Below are 15,516 nucleotides of genomic sequence, written 5' to 3' on the forward strand. Positions count from 1 at the left end.
CTACTGTCTTTTTATAGTTTACCTGTTCCTAAGTTAAGATGTGTGTGTGTGTATATATGTATGTGTGTGTGTGTGTGTAAGTGTAATGAGAGACTGAGTATGTTAAGGGATAGTATTTCCCTTCTGCACTACAAACATCTTAGGGTAATTTTCACCTTTCCATGTGTGGAATGGAGCTTGCATACTGACCGTGGATACAAATTGATGATAGGGCTATCGTTTCACCAAATTGGAAATTAGAACCTCGATCACAGTTTCAAAGAAGTTCATGAGTTCTGTGAAAAGGATACACACGCAGTGGTAGTTTTAAAACCTCAGCAAAATTCAGCGTGGGATTTTGGTCCCCTCTATAGGTAGGACTGTGCTCTTGGCCAGCAGATTGTAGGTACAGGAACCAGACCTTCAACCATGCCTACCTTAGATTTGAGGAGGTGAATGTGGAGAGCATATGTCTCTAGATAGCTCGACGAGGTTGGGACTTGGCAATAAATTTCTCCAGAAATAATAAGACCAAGATGTGATTAAAGATTCCACAAAAATTGGGCTGGATCAATAGAACAGTGGGTAGGGCGTTTGCTTTGCACTCGGCCAACCCAGATTCGATTCCCAGCATGCCATATGGTCCCTGAGCACTGCCAGGAGTAACTCCTGAGTGTGTGAGCCTGGAGTAAGCCCTGTGCCTCGTCAGGTGTGACCCAAAAATAAAAAAAAAAGATTCCCCAAAAATCAAACTCAGGAGAGGAAGCCCTGAGCATGACCGAGTGTAGTCCCAGACCACCCCCCAGAAAAAGACTTTTTTTTTTTTTGCTTTTTAAAGCAATAAGTACTCCCAATCCAGTTTTGTTTCTGTATTCTAAGTGGCTAAAGTTACTTATGTTTTTAGTGGCCCGTGATAAGCAGCTTCCTGTTCCACTCTGCCTTGGAATATCCCCGGACATTCTTTGAGTAGCTTCTTTCTCAGAAGAAAATGCCTTAAGGGGTAGAGACTGGTAGCATTTATTTATGCCCTCCCCCACCCACCCCCATTCGCACTCACCTACTGGTCATTATGGCCAACCATGGACTTCTTCACAAATGGGAGTCTATCCTAAGATGGTGCTGTGCTTAGGTTGTGAAATTTTTTTTAGGAGGGAGGATTAGGCAAATGTTCATCCATCTCCTCATGAACTGCAGGGTATTAGTGATTAAATACAATATTTATTTTAAATACCAAGGTTTATTACCATTTTTCACTCCTTGACTAAACAGTGATACTGGTTTTCTTGTTGATTTGAAGGTAGGAAAATGTCACTCATACTTACTGAGATGGAAGAATAATCAGAATGGTTAAAGTTTGCATTACAGATAAAAAGATATATGCTTTTTTAAAAATCTCCAATTATGGAAAATAATAAGGGTCGCAAACAAGGATTCAGTTGATGGGAAGTGTTTTCTAACTGAAGAAAATATATCTTCAATAATGTACATTTGTATTTATTTCTAGGTTCCTAAAAAAAGATTTAACATTTGAAATATTCTCAATTCTGTTAAACATGCCTTGTGTGCTAAGTTCCATATTATTCTTTCATTCTTAATATTGCAAAGCTGCTTTTCATGTTAGACCAATGGGATTACAGTTACTCAGTTTAAGTATTCATCTCCTTTCTATAATACAGTAGACAATATTTTCAAATCCTGAAAGTTGGAGAACCTTCCTAATTTATAAAGTAATTTTTATAATTTTTTTCCAAAGAGGGAGCCATGTTATAGTTATGGTACTATAGCAAGTTGTTATTTTGGTTTGTGGCTATAACACCAAATATTTTAACATTTTCATTATCAAAAATTTGTAACATAGCTTGTCTAATGATATTATTCTACCAAGTGAACTTTGTACTGTATAAAGTAAACTTTACCATATTCTCATTTGATCTGTACCAGTAGAAATGAGATAATGATTCAGGGAAACCTTGAAAATGTAAACACCACTTCCATTTCAAGCTGAGAAATGATTAAATGAAAAATACTTGCACATTTATTTGCTTGATTTAACATACAAAATCCCTTTGAGGTTTTTCTTATACACAAAAGATTTTAAATTATTTTTAATCTTTGTCATATTTTATTATCTTAAGAACTTACTTAAATATTCTAAAGGACTTATTTTCAACAACTTATATTATTTTTAAGTATTTCTCTTAGTACTTTTGAGGACTTATTTTCAATAATGCCTGTCTTCATGCAAGTCAGATGAAAAATTTGTAGTAAAAAATGCATATCAATTTTTTGCTGTCATTGTTCTTCATAATCCTGAATATAATTTATTTTCAGTGGATGTGAAATAAAAGTAGCTGATTTTTTTTCTGTGCTTAGCATGAGGTCTACAATTTGAATAGGATACACTGAACAAAGGAGGGAGGAAGAGCATAGCATGAAATACTCCCTGTGCCACCCACATGCAGGGATAAACACAAGGTGTGACGATTACTTTCCCAACACTCCTAGTATGTTGGCGTGTTATCACCACTTGATTAATGAAACTGGAATATAGTTACTTATTAATTTGATGGCAGCGAGTCTAAGAAAGAACAGTAGTTCGGATCAGTGTGCCCAGTTGCAAAGCCATGCTTTTTCCTTCTTCCTTCTCTGCTGAAATAATCTACTCACTAATCTAGTCTACCTGAGAGAAGATGGAGGCAGATATATATGCATCATCAGTTACCACCAGAAATGTTTTAGAATGTTTTTCCAGTGCTGTTTGCATACCAAGTCAAAACTTCCCTATTTTAGAGTGGTGCCAGGAGAGCTAGGTGTGGTGGGCACATAAATGCTTCGAAAAAACAATTTCAGGGGTTGGAGTGATAGTACAGCAGGTACGGCATTTGCATTGCATGCGTCCGACCCTGGTTCAATTCCTTGGTTCCCTGAGCACCGCTAGGAGTAATTCCTGAGTGCAGAGCCAGGAGTAACCCCTGTATATCACCAGGTGTGACCCAAAGAAGATAAAAAACAAAAAACAACAAAAAAAATTTCAAGGATTTGCCTTGCTTTCTTCTTTCATTGCGAAAGCAGCATCTAGATAAACCTCTAAATAGCTTTGTTAAAAGTATATGTAACGATGATTTGAGGTAAAAGGAAAAGAATCAGGACAATACTCTCTTTAAATTTGAAGTGTGAGCAGAGAGATAGTCCACTGGGCTGAACATGTGCTCCGCATGAAATTTCTCAGGCATGATCCCAGCACTAATTGGTACTTTGAGTACCACCAAGAGTGGTCTCTGAACATATATCTAGGAGTAATCCTGAGCACCACTGGGCATTACAACCAAGCAAGATGCAAACAAAAAACTTTGAAATTATTAGTTGTGTAACTAAAATCAAAGTTCAAATCTTTGAGTCTTTATATTATTAACATTCCAAATATTTTCTTGAAGTCTCTATAGAAGACATCTAGCTTACCCTTTACATTCGAATGATTTGGACCCAAAAGTCTTCTCAGTGAAGTTCTTCTCAAAGTGTTATATTCCAAATATAATAACCAGATAATTAGTTTAGGATCATACAACAGAATACTTATAATACTGGAGATATTTGAGTAACTTTTGACAAGACATTTCAATTCATTTTATCTAAAGACATTTTGGAAAACCTAATCTCTTTTTAAGGTTAGATATACTTTATATTTTAAAAGCCATGTTTCATTTTTCATGTTATAGGTATATACTTTATATAGCTTGTAAACACACTGATGTTAATCTTATGAAAACTGTTTATACAGGCATTGTATTTCACTCAGTTTGTGAATAAAGACACTTGTTTTATAGTACACTCTTCAATTTTATGGGTATTTATTTCCACAAAATAGAGCAGTATATGTTACAGCTCAGTAGTGTTGCAGTTGAATCAAGGTAGAAGTTATTTTTGACAACTAGAATAATTCATAAACTGTTAACCAATTTGGCGAAGATAGATACCTCCTTGTGATTTCAAAAATGAATTGATTAACATTGGCAGATGTGCTTCAGTACTTTCTCAAATAGCTTGTTATCAAATGATCTAAAAGACATAACTAGAATTGACCTTTACTCTGAGATAAAGTTACTTTGCACTTGCGATTTCTTTGTATTCTTAGTATTTGTAGGAATACAATTAGGTATTGATAATACTATCATTTATTTTCAAGATTACAAAAGTTCACCTGGCAAAAGTGTGCAAGTTTGAAACCATCAACTAGTTTTGGAGCCAACATAACACAGTTGGTAGGGTGCCTACTTTGCATGTAGCTGACTCAGGTTCTATCCCCAAAATCTTATATGGTCCCTTGAGCCTGCCAGGAGTAAGCCCTGAGCATAGCTGTGTGTGGCCCACAAACAAAAAAAACAAACAAACTATAAACACCAACTAATTTGATCGACCTGCAAAGCAGTTTTTCATCTGAAACAGCACTCAACACTTGAATTGTTTTTAAGAAACCCCTTTACCCCTGTATTTGATCGGAAAGGGACACACGCTCACTGACCTGCTGACTATCTATGGCATACTCTTCAATAGCATTAACATCTTTTATGTGCTTCTTTACTAAATCCCTTGTCCTGGAAACGATGGTTTTCTTTGCACTGGATGGAGCTTATCTTCTGAAACCATGTTTCCTTTCACCTGCAGTTCCCACCACCGCAGCCAGCACCCCTGACGCTGTTGATAAGTATCTTGAAACACCTGGAGATGAGAATGAACACGCCCATTTCCAGAAAGCCAAAGAGAGGCTGGAAGCCAAGCACCGTGAGAGAATGTCCCAGGTAAGTGAGATGCTTCCATCTTTCAGCTCTGCAATAAAGGGGAGGACTCGGTTTTCCACGGCCTTGGGTCTCCCCCTGGGCTAGCCCCTGGTTCCTATGCCCCTAATGTTTCATTGTATCCAGATCTCTAGAAAGGATGTATTCCTGTAAATGGTTACTCTAGAAATATGACTTGGAGCTTTTTAAGTCATTCTTGAGCATCAGACAGGTCACCAGAAAAGATCACGATAGAGTAAGTGCAGTTGGATTTAAACACCAATGAAATTATGACTACAGTAGTCTCCGCGTTCTTATTTCTGTAATACATGTGACCATTTCAGTTGTAAATGAAAAATATGGGTTTTTTTTGTACAGACATGGGTTTGGGCTGGTGGAATATATGCCTAGCATGCTGGAACCCCAAAATTCTATCTCTGGCACCATATGGACACCCCAAACATCGGTGGATCATGAAACATGACATATCTGAGTGTGAGCATTGAAACGGTCAGACCCACTCTTCCTGGCCCACTCTTTACCTGGCTGAGTTTTGCTGAGAATGGTCCCCTGGCTTCCTTGGAGAAGCAACCCCCCCCCCCACCCACCCTGGAAAATGTTAAGAAGAATATTTGCACCTGAAATCCCTGGTTAATATACCTCTGAATCTGTTGAAGTGTAGCTGTCCTCTATTCCAGATGCTGGATAGTATATTTGAAATTGATAATACAGAGAATTTTAGGTCTTTCTCTCTGAGATCAAATAGGTTTTCAGTGGTATTTGCCATCTTTTGTATATATATATATATATATATATATATAGAGAGAGAGAGAGAGAGAGAGAGAGAGAACATGAGAAAAAAATTATTAATGGAAAAATATTTAAAGAAATATAACTGAACAAAATATATATCTTTATATCGCATGCTAAAGTTTGCCATTCTCTGGTGTTAATAGACTGTCATAAGATGTGCTTAATGCTTGTGCTATTTAGTGCAGACTGTCATAAGATGTGCTTAATGCATGTGCTATTTAGTGCAGATTCCTAAAAGATTTCACGATAGACATGAAATAAGATTAACAGGTCTTGCTGCTATGTTATTTCCTAAGATCAGAAGTCTCCAGTAGATGGTATTAATCATGCTTTTGTATTTTCTGATGCTTTGACACTGAGTCCTGACTCATCCTAGAAATCCCTTCTAGAGTTAGTCTAAAGGAATCAGTGGCTGGCCTCGAAGCACCAAGGTCAAGGTCACACCCCCAACTCCCTTTTATACTAAATTGGCAGGCATTGGCCTACTATCACTGCTCTGTTCACTCCAAGGCTGAAAAATGAGGACATCATACAACTAATGGCAGCCTCTATGTCCTAGAACCAAGAGAAGTATTCCAACTAGCCTATGAGTAAGTCTGCTTTATGCCCCACTCACCAGGATTTCCCTCAAGAACGACAACAAAGACTATTTTCCTCTTATTCTTCCTGACTCCTCCACCTCACTCATCCTGGGGATTACTCATATTGCCCCCAAGTTCCCTATGGAGCCAGTGGATATCCTCTGATTAGTCAGCTACACCTTCCTTGAACAATAACGGAATCTGTATTTTAAAGGTTTAACCCATTTACTTTTTAACTGAGTGGCAACAATGTTTGAATGTACTTTGGAATAATAACACCAAGGAGGGAAATTGCATAACCACAACACTTTGGCTTTGTAATAAAAATGTGTAATTCTACTTGTCCCTCCTAGCATAATTCTAAGGGAAACCAAATTAGAAGCTAGCTAGAGTGAAATAGAAAATGTTGGGTTTTATCTGAAGTTAATTATTTTTTTAAAATAGGAATTTTTATGAGGAAAGACAGCTGGGAATCACTGAGGTCAACTTAAGCCTGTAGGTAAAAATGCTGATTTTAAATGATGCATATCTAAAATATTTGTTATAACACAGTGTTACTTTAATTAAAAATTATTTGGGGGGAAAATATAGGATCGTCAAGAGAACATAAATAACTAGAATTATTTTATTTGTTTTCTTTTTTTTAATTTGTTTTCTTACAGGATTGTTCTTATGATGTAGGTGGTTTTGATTTTATGGGTTTTTTGTGGCAGTGGTGGTAATTGTACCTGCTAACTCAAAACATATCGTGGGTTTCATTGTATATATTTCATAGAATCTACTAAAGACAGGAATTGAAGAAGTTAAAATGCTTTCTTATATTACTTACAAAGCTGACAGCTACGTTTTTTTCTTCAAAATGAAAGTTGAGGGACAGGAGAGATAGTCAGTGGGTAAGATATGCTTGCCTTGCATGCCGCCAACCCAGGTTTAATCACTGCCAACCTATATGGTCTCCTGAACCTGAAAGGAGTGACCCCCGAGCACAGCCAGGTGTAGCCTAAAATAAACCAAAAAGTTGACCTTTCTCTAAAAAGTTGACCTCTCTTTTAAAGCTAAGCATCAGTTTCTTAGAAAAACCTTTTCTCCCATCACAAAAGGTTAATAAACTTAGCTCATCTGTTGTATTTTCCATTTTATAAAGGCAGGTGGGTTCATGGGGCCAAAAACCTTGTACTTAGAGCCCCCAAATGTCCTTTTTTCTCATTTTTCCTACATGAGCTTCAGCAGCTCACCTGGTCCAGTGTGTCTGGTCAGGCCTCATTGGACAAAAGAAATTAATTAAATAACCAGAAACTCAATCAGTTGATTTAGATTTTGTAAAGACTTAGAGTAGGTGAGTCAGAGGTCCAAGGTAAGGTTATCATCCATTATGGTACCTCAGCGGAAGCCATTGCTCGTAGAGAAAGATGGAACCTACAGTGTTTTAATCTTGTACTAATTAGGACTCAAAGTGGCGGTTGGCAGGAACTATTTTCATCTGTGAGGGTGGAGGTTATAATTAAGTTGGCCTGAATATAAACATTTGTATAGTCGTGCTTTAGTTCTTGCGTACTAAAGCACCTTAAAATTGATAAGGATATTACCTGCCTCAGAAGTTCAAAATCTAATTTCTGAACATATGCCGTGAGGTTAAAAAATTTTTTTAAATACAGACAAATGTTAAATAGACCGTTTTCCCCTACCAATAAAGTGTTTGATTTTTCTCTCAAACAAATTCTGAGGTTCCTTTTTAAAGAATTCTTGGCAAGAGTCCCACCACAGTGAGCATGTCTGAAGCCAGATATTGAAATGCTCTTATTTAGTATCCCATCTCTGAAGCAGAAGCAGGCTTCAATGACCTCCTCCCACCCGTCTCTCTTTAACTTGGAGAGACAGAAAAGCGTCTGAGCCCGTAGGTGTCTTTTCTTCAACATTCTGTCTGTTCATAGCAACAGGACACTTGTCCCAGTTTTGCTTTGAATGTTTTTTAGACTGCATTTTATGTGCTCTTCAAGTGCAATAGAATGTTCACTCTCTCCTATTTACTTCATAATTCCAGGAAGACAGCGGGGGGAGGCGAGACTTTCATATAAGGAGTTATTGTGACTCGATGATCAAATATCTCATTTAAAAAACCCATGTCAGGGGCTAGGGAGATAACTCAAGGGGCTGGAATGCATTTCTTGTGTACTCTTGGCCCAGGGTTTGAACCTTAACAGCACGTGTTCACAAGTACCAATGATTATAGCCTTGGAGGTGCCCAGCACCTCTGGGACACAAACAGCATCACATCACTGAGATGAATGTTGAACTCTATGACCTTGTTGGCTTAGTACCACCAGGAACGACTTTCAGACTGTGAGCACTGCTTAGATGGTCCCTTACCCCCACTTGATGATTTGATGTGTCATTATCTCTTCCAAAGTCTCTATCAATATCTATGCCAGGGCCCAGAGAGATAGTATAGGGGTAAAGGCCCTTGTCTTGCATACAGCTAACCCACATTCATCCTGGCATCACATGGTTCCCGAAGCATCACTGGGTGCGAACCTAGACACCCCCAGCCATGCCCTGGGATGACCCCAGCACTACAGGACCTGAGCATGTGCCCTCAGGTTCTGGCATTAAACCAACGGACCAGTCAACTCAGAATTAATGAGAGTGACCCCTGGGCTTCCTGACCATCACTTGGGACGGCCCCATAAAAGAAATAGTTATTCCGATCCTCATTTTGTGGGTGATGTTGAAAGAGGATCTTGATTTAAGAGGTACCACCTTAGAGATGAGTCCCTGTAATCAATAGTCTCCCATGGACTAGAAATTCTGCACTCTTATACTCTGTAGATCACAAGTATGCAAGGGCACATTTCAACCGAACATGAATTTGCTTATGCTTACTTGACCTTCCTGAATTTTATTTTATATAGTTCAGGTATACATTCCGCTTTTAAAACCCCATCGACTTTGGGGCTAGAGCAATAGTACAGCAGGTAGGGCAATTGTCTTGTATGCCGCCAGCCTGGGTTCAATTCCCAACATCTCATATGGTCCCCTAAGTCCTCCAAGAGTGATCTCTTATGCACAGAGTCAGGAGTAAGCCCTGAGCATCACTGGGTATGGACCGAAAACCAAAATAATATAAAATAAATTAAAAAGCACATATACTCTAGGGGCCTGGGCATTTCTTAAGAGATTAAGTATATTCCTGACATGTGCAGGGCCTAGAGTTTAACTTCTCACACTGCGTGTTCACCCCCCAAGCACCACCGAGTGTTACATTGGTGACCTCCAAGCACGGCCCTTACACATCCCTGGAGTGCTGGAGGTGGGACCTCTTAAAGAAGAAATGACACGTAACAATGAGTTATACACGTGAAAGGGAAAAGGCAGATGTATGTGATGAGAGTCTAGTACCATATTTCCACATGAATGGCCAATCTTTCCTCTTTCCGGTCAGATCCATGAGTCATCATGATTTAGGGAAATCTTCAAAGAATATCAGGTTAGAAAGAAGGAAGTGTAATTTTCCGTGAAAGAAATAAGACTAGTTACCGAATTAGCCTAACATGCTAAGATTATTTTTGTGTAATATTCAAAACTTGACCATGTGTATGCTTTTGGAATTTCTTGAGGGTTTAAGCAGAGTGTGTGCTGTTTGACCTCTTCACCACAAGCAAAATCCCCACCTCTTCATTGGAGTAGATCTAAAGAGTTCTGATAGCAGAGAACTTCATGATTTCCTCCATTATGAGTTTCTTTTCATTACAAAAGATGTTCTGTATATTTTTCCAAGCTCTGTATTTGCAAACTACAGAGTTTTAAATCTTACAACTTATTTTCTCAGAAGATGAAAATCTGTATTCAATTCTTAGTGGAAAACCTAATTTAAGCAACTTGTGCCTTTCATGAATTGTTGATACTTGTATACATTAAATGAAATGACTTTTGGGTAGTTTACCTAAGAAAGAAAAAGCAATCACCTTAATTTCAGAGAGCAATATTCTTGCAATAAACATGAACATTTATATTTAATAGGCAACTATAATAGATGATGCAACCTAATGGGAGGTCAAATATGAGATAAGAATGAAATGTCATCATCTTTTAATGTTTAGGATGATAAAAATAGAAAAAAATTATAATCCTCATTCCATCTCTTTTTTGAGGGTGAACTGATGACTTTAAATTCGATTCTTTTCTCATTTTCTAGGTCATGAGAGAATGGGAGGAAGCAGAACGTCAAGCCAAGAACTTGCCAAAAGCTGATAAGAAAGCAGTTATCCAGGTAAAATTCTGTACAAGCTGAACTTACTGTCAAGTCTTTTAATTTTGCACTACAAGTTTTTTTTAAAACAATTGCTAGAGCCTCATGCATAATAATCCATCAGTTTGGATTATTTTCAGTTTCTTTCTATAACTGGATTACTTAAAGCCTACCTTGTGTTGTTCTTAATTAGTTTATCATTCATTTTCATTAAGCTCACTACTTGGAGCTTATCTGTAACATATATTTTTGGTTGCCATAATATGCTACTTCTTTCCTTGGAAAAAAAATTATCTGAGAATTTGGAATTTTTGTTTGGACGCCATGTCCAACTGTGATTGGGCTTATTCCTGGCTCCGTGCTCAGGAATCACTCCTAGAGAAGCTCAAGGGACCATATGTGGTGCCAAGGATCAAATCCAGGTCAGCCATATGCAAGGCAAGTGCCCTGCCCACTGTACTATGTCTTCAGCCCCAAGGAAGTAAATTTTTGACCAAACAGGTAAACAGCAAGATTATCCTGGTCAAAAGAGGAATTTTTGTTTTAATATGCACATTATTTGGAATTTTTAAAAGGTAAAGGCCCTCCCGTTGATCGTCGATTTGCTCGAGCGGGCCCAGTAACGTCTCCATTGGAGACTTTGTTACTGTGTCTGGCATATCGAATACTCTCGGTAGCTTGCCAGGCTCTCCGAGAGGGGCGGAGGAATCGAACTCGGGTCGGCCATGTTGGCCGTTTGTAAGGCGAATGCCCTACCGCTGTGCTATCGCTCCAATTTGGAATTTTTTAAAAACATATATATATATATATATATATATATATATATATATATAGCACAGCAGGTAGGGTGTTTGCCTTTTATGCAGCCAACTCGGGTTCGATTCCTCTACCCCCTCAGAGAGCCCAGCAAGCTACCAAAAGTATACCACTCACACGGCAAAGCCTGGCAAGCTACCCGTGATGTATTTGATATGCCAAAAACAGTAACAAGTCTTACAATGCAGGCGTTACTGGTGCCCGCTCGAGCAAATCGATGAACAACAGGACAGTGCCACAGAGCTATATATGTATACATAAATATATATATATAAAGAGATGGAATTAAATAATATAAGAATATAAAGCATACTAGGGCTGGAAAGATAGCACAGCGAGTAGCGCATTTGCCTTGCACGCAGCCGACCCAAGTTCGATTCCCAGCATCCCATATGGTCCCCCGAGCACTGTCAGGAGTAATTCCTGAGTGCAGAGCCAGGAGTAACCCCTGTGCATCGCCGGGTATGACCCAAAAAGCAAATATATATATATATATATATATATATATATATATATATATAAAGCATACTGATTTCAGCATGCTGCCAACCACTGCCCATGTTGGGGTGTCTATTGGCTTTGAGTAAGGACGGAATGATAGCCCTTGTCTTTTTTTTACCATTTGTATTACACCGAGAGTTATAAAACCATTCGTTATATACCACATCTATAACCAAACTGCACCTCCCCTCCACCCAGGTCCCAAGGACCCCTCCCCTCAAACACCCTCCTGTGTAAACGCAGTTCGGGAGACAAGCTCTCCATTTCTGCTTTGATGGTAGCCCTTTGAAAGGTATGAATGGCCCTATTCTACTGTTCGGTTCATAACTGGCGTGTGTGTGTGTGTTTGTGTGTGTGTGTTTCTGATGCAGCACTTCCAGGAGAAAGTGGAATCTCTGGAGCAGGAAGCCGCCAATGAGAGACAGCAGTTGGTGGAGACACACATGGCCAGAGTGGAAGCCATGCTCAATGACCGCCGCCGACAGGCTCTGGAGAACTACATCACTGCCCTGCAGGCCGTGCCACCTCGGGTAGGATTGCCGAGTCATCCCTTCCCCACCCCTTCCCAGCAGAGCACAGCACTGGCAGGAGGCAGGGGCTGTTCAGGACTGCAGATCGTAAGATAGGAGGAAGGAAAAATGCCATGAGCACCATTAACTCTTGCTTATTCCCCTTGAAAAGGCCTTCTCAATAGGATGTGCACCTAGGTTGCTCTGCAGAAGAGTAGGGCCAACTGACTTCATCTGATAGCCTGGGATAGTGCTGAAGTTGGGAACCAATAGAAGTGAGAAGGATTTTAGGAGCAACCAAGCCTGTCCATTCATCATGTCAGTGGTGTAGCTGAGGTCAAGAAGAGTGAAGATTTGGGGCTGGAGCTATAGTACAGGAGGTAGGGTGTTTGCCTTGAACGCGGCAGTCCCTGGTTCGATCCCCAGCATCCCATATGGTCCCCCGAGCACCATCAGGAGTCATTCCTGAGTGCAGAGCCAGAAATAACCCTTGAACACCACCTGGTGTGACGCTAAATAAATAAATAAATAAATAAATAAATAAATAAAGAGAGAGAGAGAGGAGTGAAGATTTACAGAGGTTTAAAGGATTTGCCCGATCCGCAGGAAGTACAGTTCACATTGATCGATAAGCAGCAAAGAGGTAAACTGCCCAGAAAGTCTTACTCTGGTAGTGCAGCATAGATTTCCTGAGTGAGGCTCCTCAGAAAAGCTGATTACTTTGGATCTAAAAGGGCCATTCTGAGTATGACTGTCCCATTATGTCCACTTGGTGAAATCTGTAACTGGTGGGTTAGTGATTTCTCATGCAATTCTATCAAGTTTAATGTGATATATTTTGATGCTTTATTTTCAGATGCAAACATGTTTGGGATTGTCAGATATTTTTGACACCTCTCTCATTCAGAAATGACCTTTTTATCCCTAGTAATAGACTTTGCTCTGAATTCTACTTAGTCTGATATTATATAAAGTCACCCAGGTTTCTTTCATTAATGATAACATGGTGGTTTTTTATTTTCATTCTTGTGCTTTTATTTAACCTTTTTGTTGATATTTGAGTGCATTTCTTGATGTGAGGCAGTTTAGATTTGAATCTTATCTTTTAATGCGAAAGGCCACATAGCTTTCATGACATTATTCATATGGTTTCAATATGGTTTTGTGTAAATCTGTCATCTTGTTATTTGATTTCTATTTGTCTCATCTGTTCTTTATTCCCCTTTACTTGTTTGGGTTGTTTTTTTATTTCTGCCTCAGGAAGCAATTACTTTTTACGATCCTATTTTAGCTCCCTTTCTAGCTTTTTAACTGTCTTTATTTTGTCAATTTAGTCATTACTTTAGGGCTTATAGGAAATACCTTTAACTGGGTCATGATAATATTCAGTGTATTCAAATGATAGTGCAGCATCACATTATATAGTCATTACTTTAAGGTTTATAGAAAATATCTTTAACTGGGTCATGATAATATTCAGTAAATTCAAACGATAGTACAGCAACACATTTTACCAGTTCAAGGAATATTATTGCACATGTGCAAAACAAAACACTGTAGTAAAGTACTTCCATTTTCTTTCTTCTTATTTTTGAGCTATTATAATACTTTTACCATACATTATGTTTTTAAAGAGTCAATAATCTTTAAAAAAAAATTAAATCATAAAAAGAAATGTTTATTTCAGTAGATAGTGCTTTTCTGGGTCTTCTTTCTTCCTTGAGTAGATCCATCTGAAATTATTTTTCTTATCCCAAAGAACTTTTATTTCACGTAGACTGATGAAAATTTCTTCCACTTTGGTAAATTTGATCTTTATATCACCTTTGTATTTACCTAGGAGTTAGCCCTGAGCAATGCTGGTGTGGCCCAAAACACAAAATAAAGGGGAGTAAATGTAGGTGTGTTTACACCATTTACCTTAGTAAATGTAAAGCAGTGTTCAATCTCTGGCTAATTAATTATTCCCCAGTACTGAGGCAAGACCTTCCCATTCAACTATTGGTGTTGAATTTTTCCCCCTCTGGGTTGTACCTGCCTGAAATAAGGCTTCTCAGTGATGGTTTTTGTAAGCTACTTATTACTCATCCTACAAAGACATCACCTCCAAATCTCTGTGTTCCCTCTCTGAGTATGTCCATACCCTCAGTTCTGATTGTCTAATTAATTTGGCCTAGTTTCCCTGCCTGGAGCTACAACCTAGAGACTCAAGCCAGACTAAGCTTAGGCAGTCGTGGAAAGTCACCTTTGTTTCTCTTGTCTCAGGTACCATTCACCTGATAGCTCACATCTTGCAGAAACATAGTTTGTGTCTATGAGTGTTGCTTTGGGTGGCACAGTGAATCTAGCTCCATTTTCCAGCCTTGGCTGGAAATGGCAATCTGTGTGCATTATATAATTTTAACTAAAAAAAAAAAATCTCCCAGGGCTGGAGTGATAGTACAGTGGGAAGGGAGTTTGCCTTGCATACTGTCAACCCAGGTTCAGTCCCTGGCATCCCATATAGTCCTCTGAGCACTGGTAGGAGTGATTTCTGAGTGCAGAGCAAGGAGTAACCCCTGAGCATAACCGGGTGTGACCCAAAAAGCCAAAAAAGAAAAAGAAAAAAATCTACCCATTACTTCTTTTTTTAATACTTACTACACACACACACACACACACACACACACACACCCCTGTGAAAACTATAAAAGAGCTCGTGGCAGTCTTCCAGATAGCGAGATAGTATTGACCCTGTTCTCCTGATGATCTCACTGAGATTGAGCGGCTGGTCCAGGGTGACTCCACTAATAAAGGACATCAGAGATGGTGAGTAACAGTTGACCATGACATGCCTTCTTCCTGGACCTTGTGTCCTTTCTGAACAAAGAGCCTTTGAACAAGGATATTAGCATTTTAATTTTCTATTCAGAGGGGGAAAAAATATCTGTGCTAGCTCTGTGCATCAAACTTGTGTTTGTGTTGCAGAAAAAAAAAGTCTTGGTTTTTCTCTTTTTGTTCCTAGAGGACACACTTTGCAGGGGGCATAGCCATTGGCTTCATTCGCTAGAGCAGAGCAGGGTAAGGATTTGAAAGACCAGAAAGGTGTCTAACAAATTCACATTTCAGATCTTTTTATTTCAGTCTTATCCATCACAAGGAAGAAAGTGGATTTCAACTAGTGCATATTTGAAATAAGACTTAAATACTAGTGAAGCCAGAGTGATAGTACAGAAGGTAGCATGCTTGCCCTGCAAGCAGCCAACTTGGGTTTGATTCCCAGTACTCCATATGGTTACCTGAGCTTGCAAGGAGTGACC

At 38.9% G+C, this 15,516-nt stretch overlaps 1 protein-coding gene across 4 annotated transcripts in view; it reads left to right on the forward strand.

Moving 5' to 3' along the window:
* The window catches only part of APP (amyloid beta precursor protein), a 281,027-nt gene that overhangs the window by 179,292 nt on the left and 86,219 nt on the right, over positions 1-15,516 (forward strand). For all 4 annotated transcript variants that reach the window (XM_056109208.1, XM_056109209.1, XM_056109211.1 and 1 more), the window contains 3 exons: positions 4,642-4,775; positions 10,338-10,412; positions 12,080-12,238. In XM_056109208.1, the coding sequence (XP_055965183.1) occupies positions 4,642-4,775; positions 10,338-10,412; positions 12,080-12,238 (368 nt within the window). The remainder of the gene's footprint in view (positions 1-4,641; positions 4,776-10,337; positions 10,413-12,079; positions 12,239-15,516) is intronic.

Source organism: Sorex fumeus, unplaced genomic scaffold, assembly GCF_029834395.1.
Source record: "Sorex fumeus unplaced genomic scaffold, SorFum_2.1 ptg000265l, whole genome shotgun sequence".
NCBI classification, from domain to species: Eukaryota; Metazoa; Chordata; class Mammalia; order Eulipotyphla; family Soricidae; genus Sorex; species Sorex fumeus.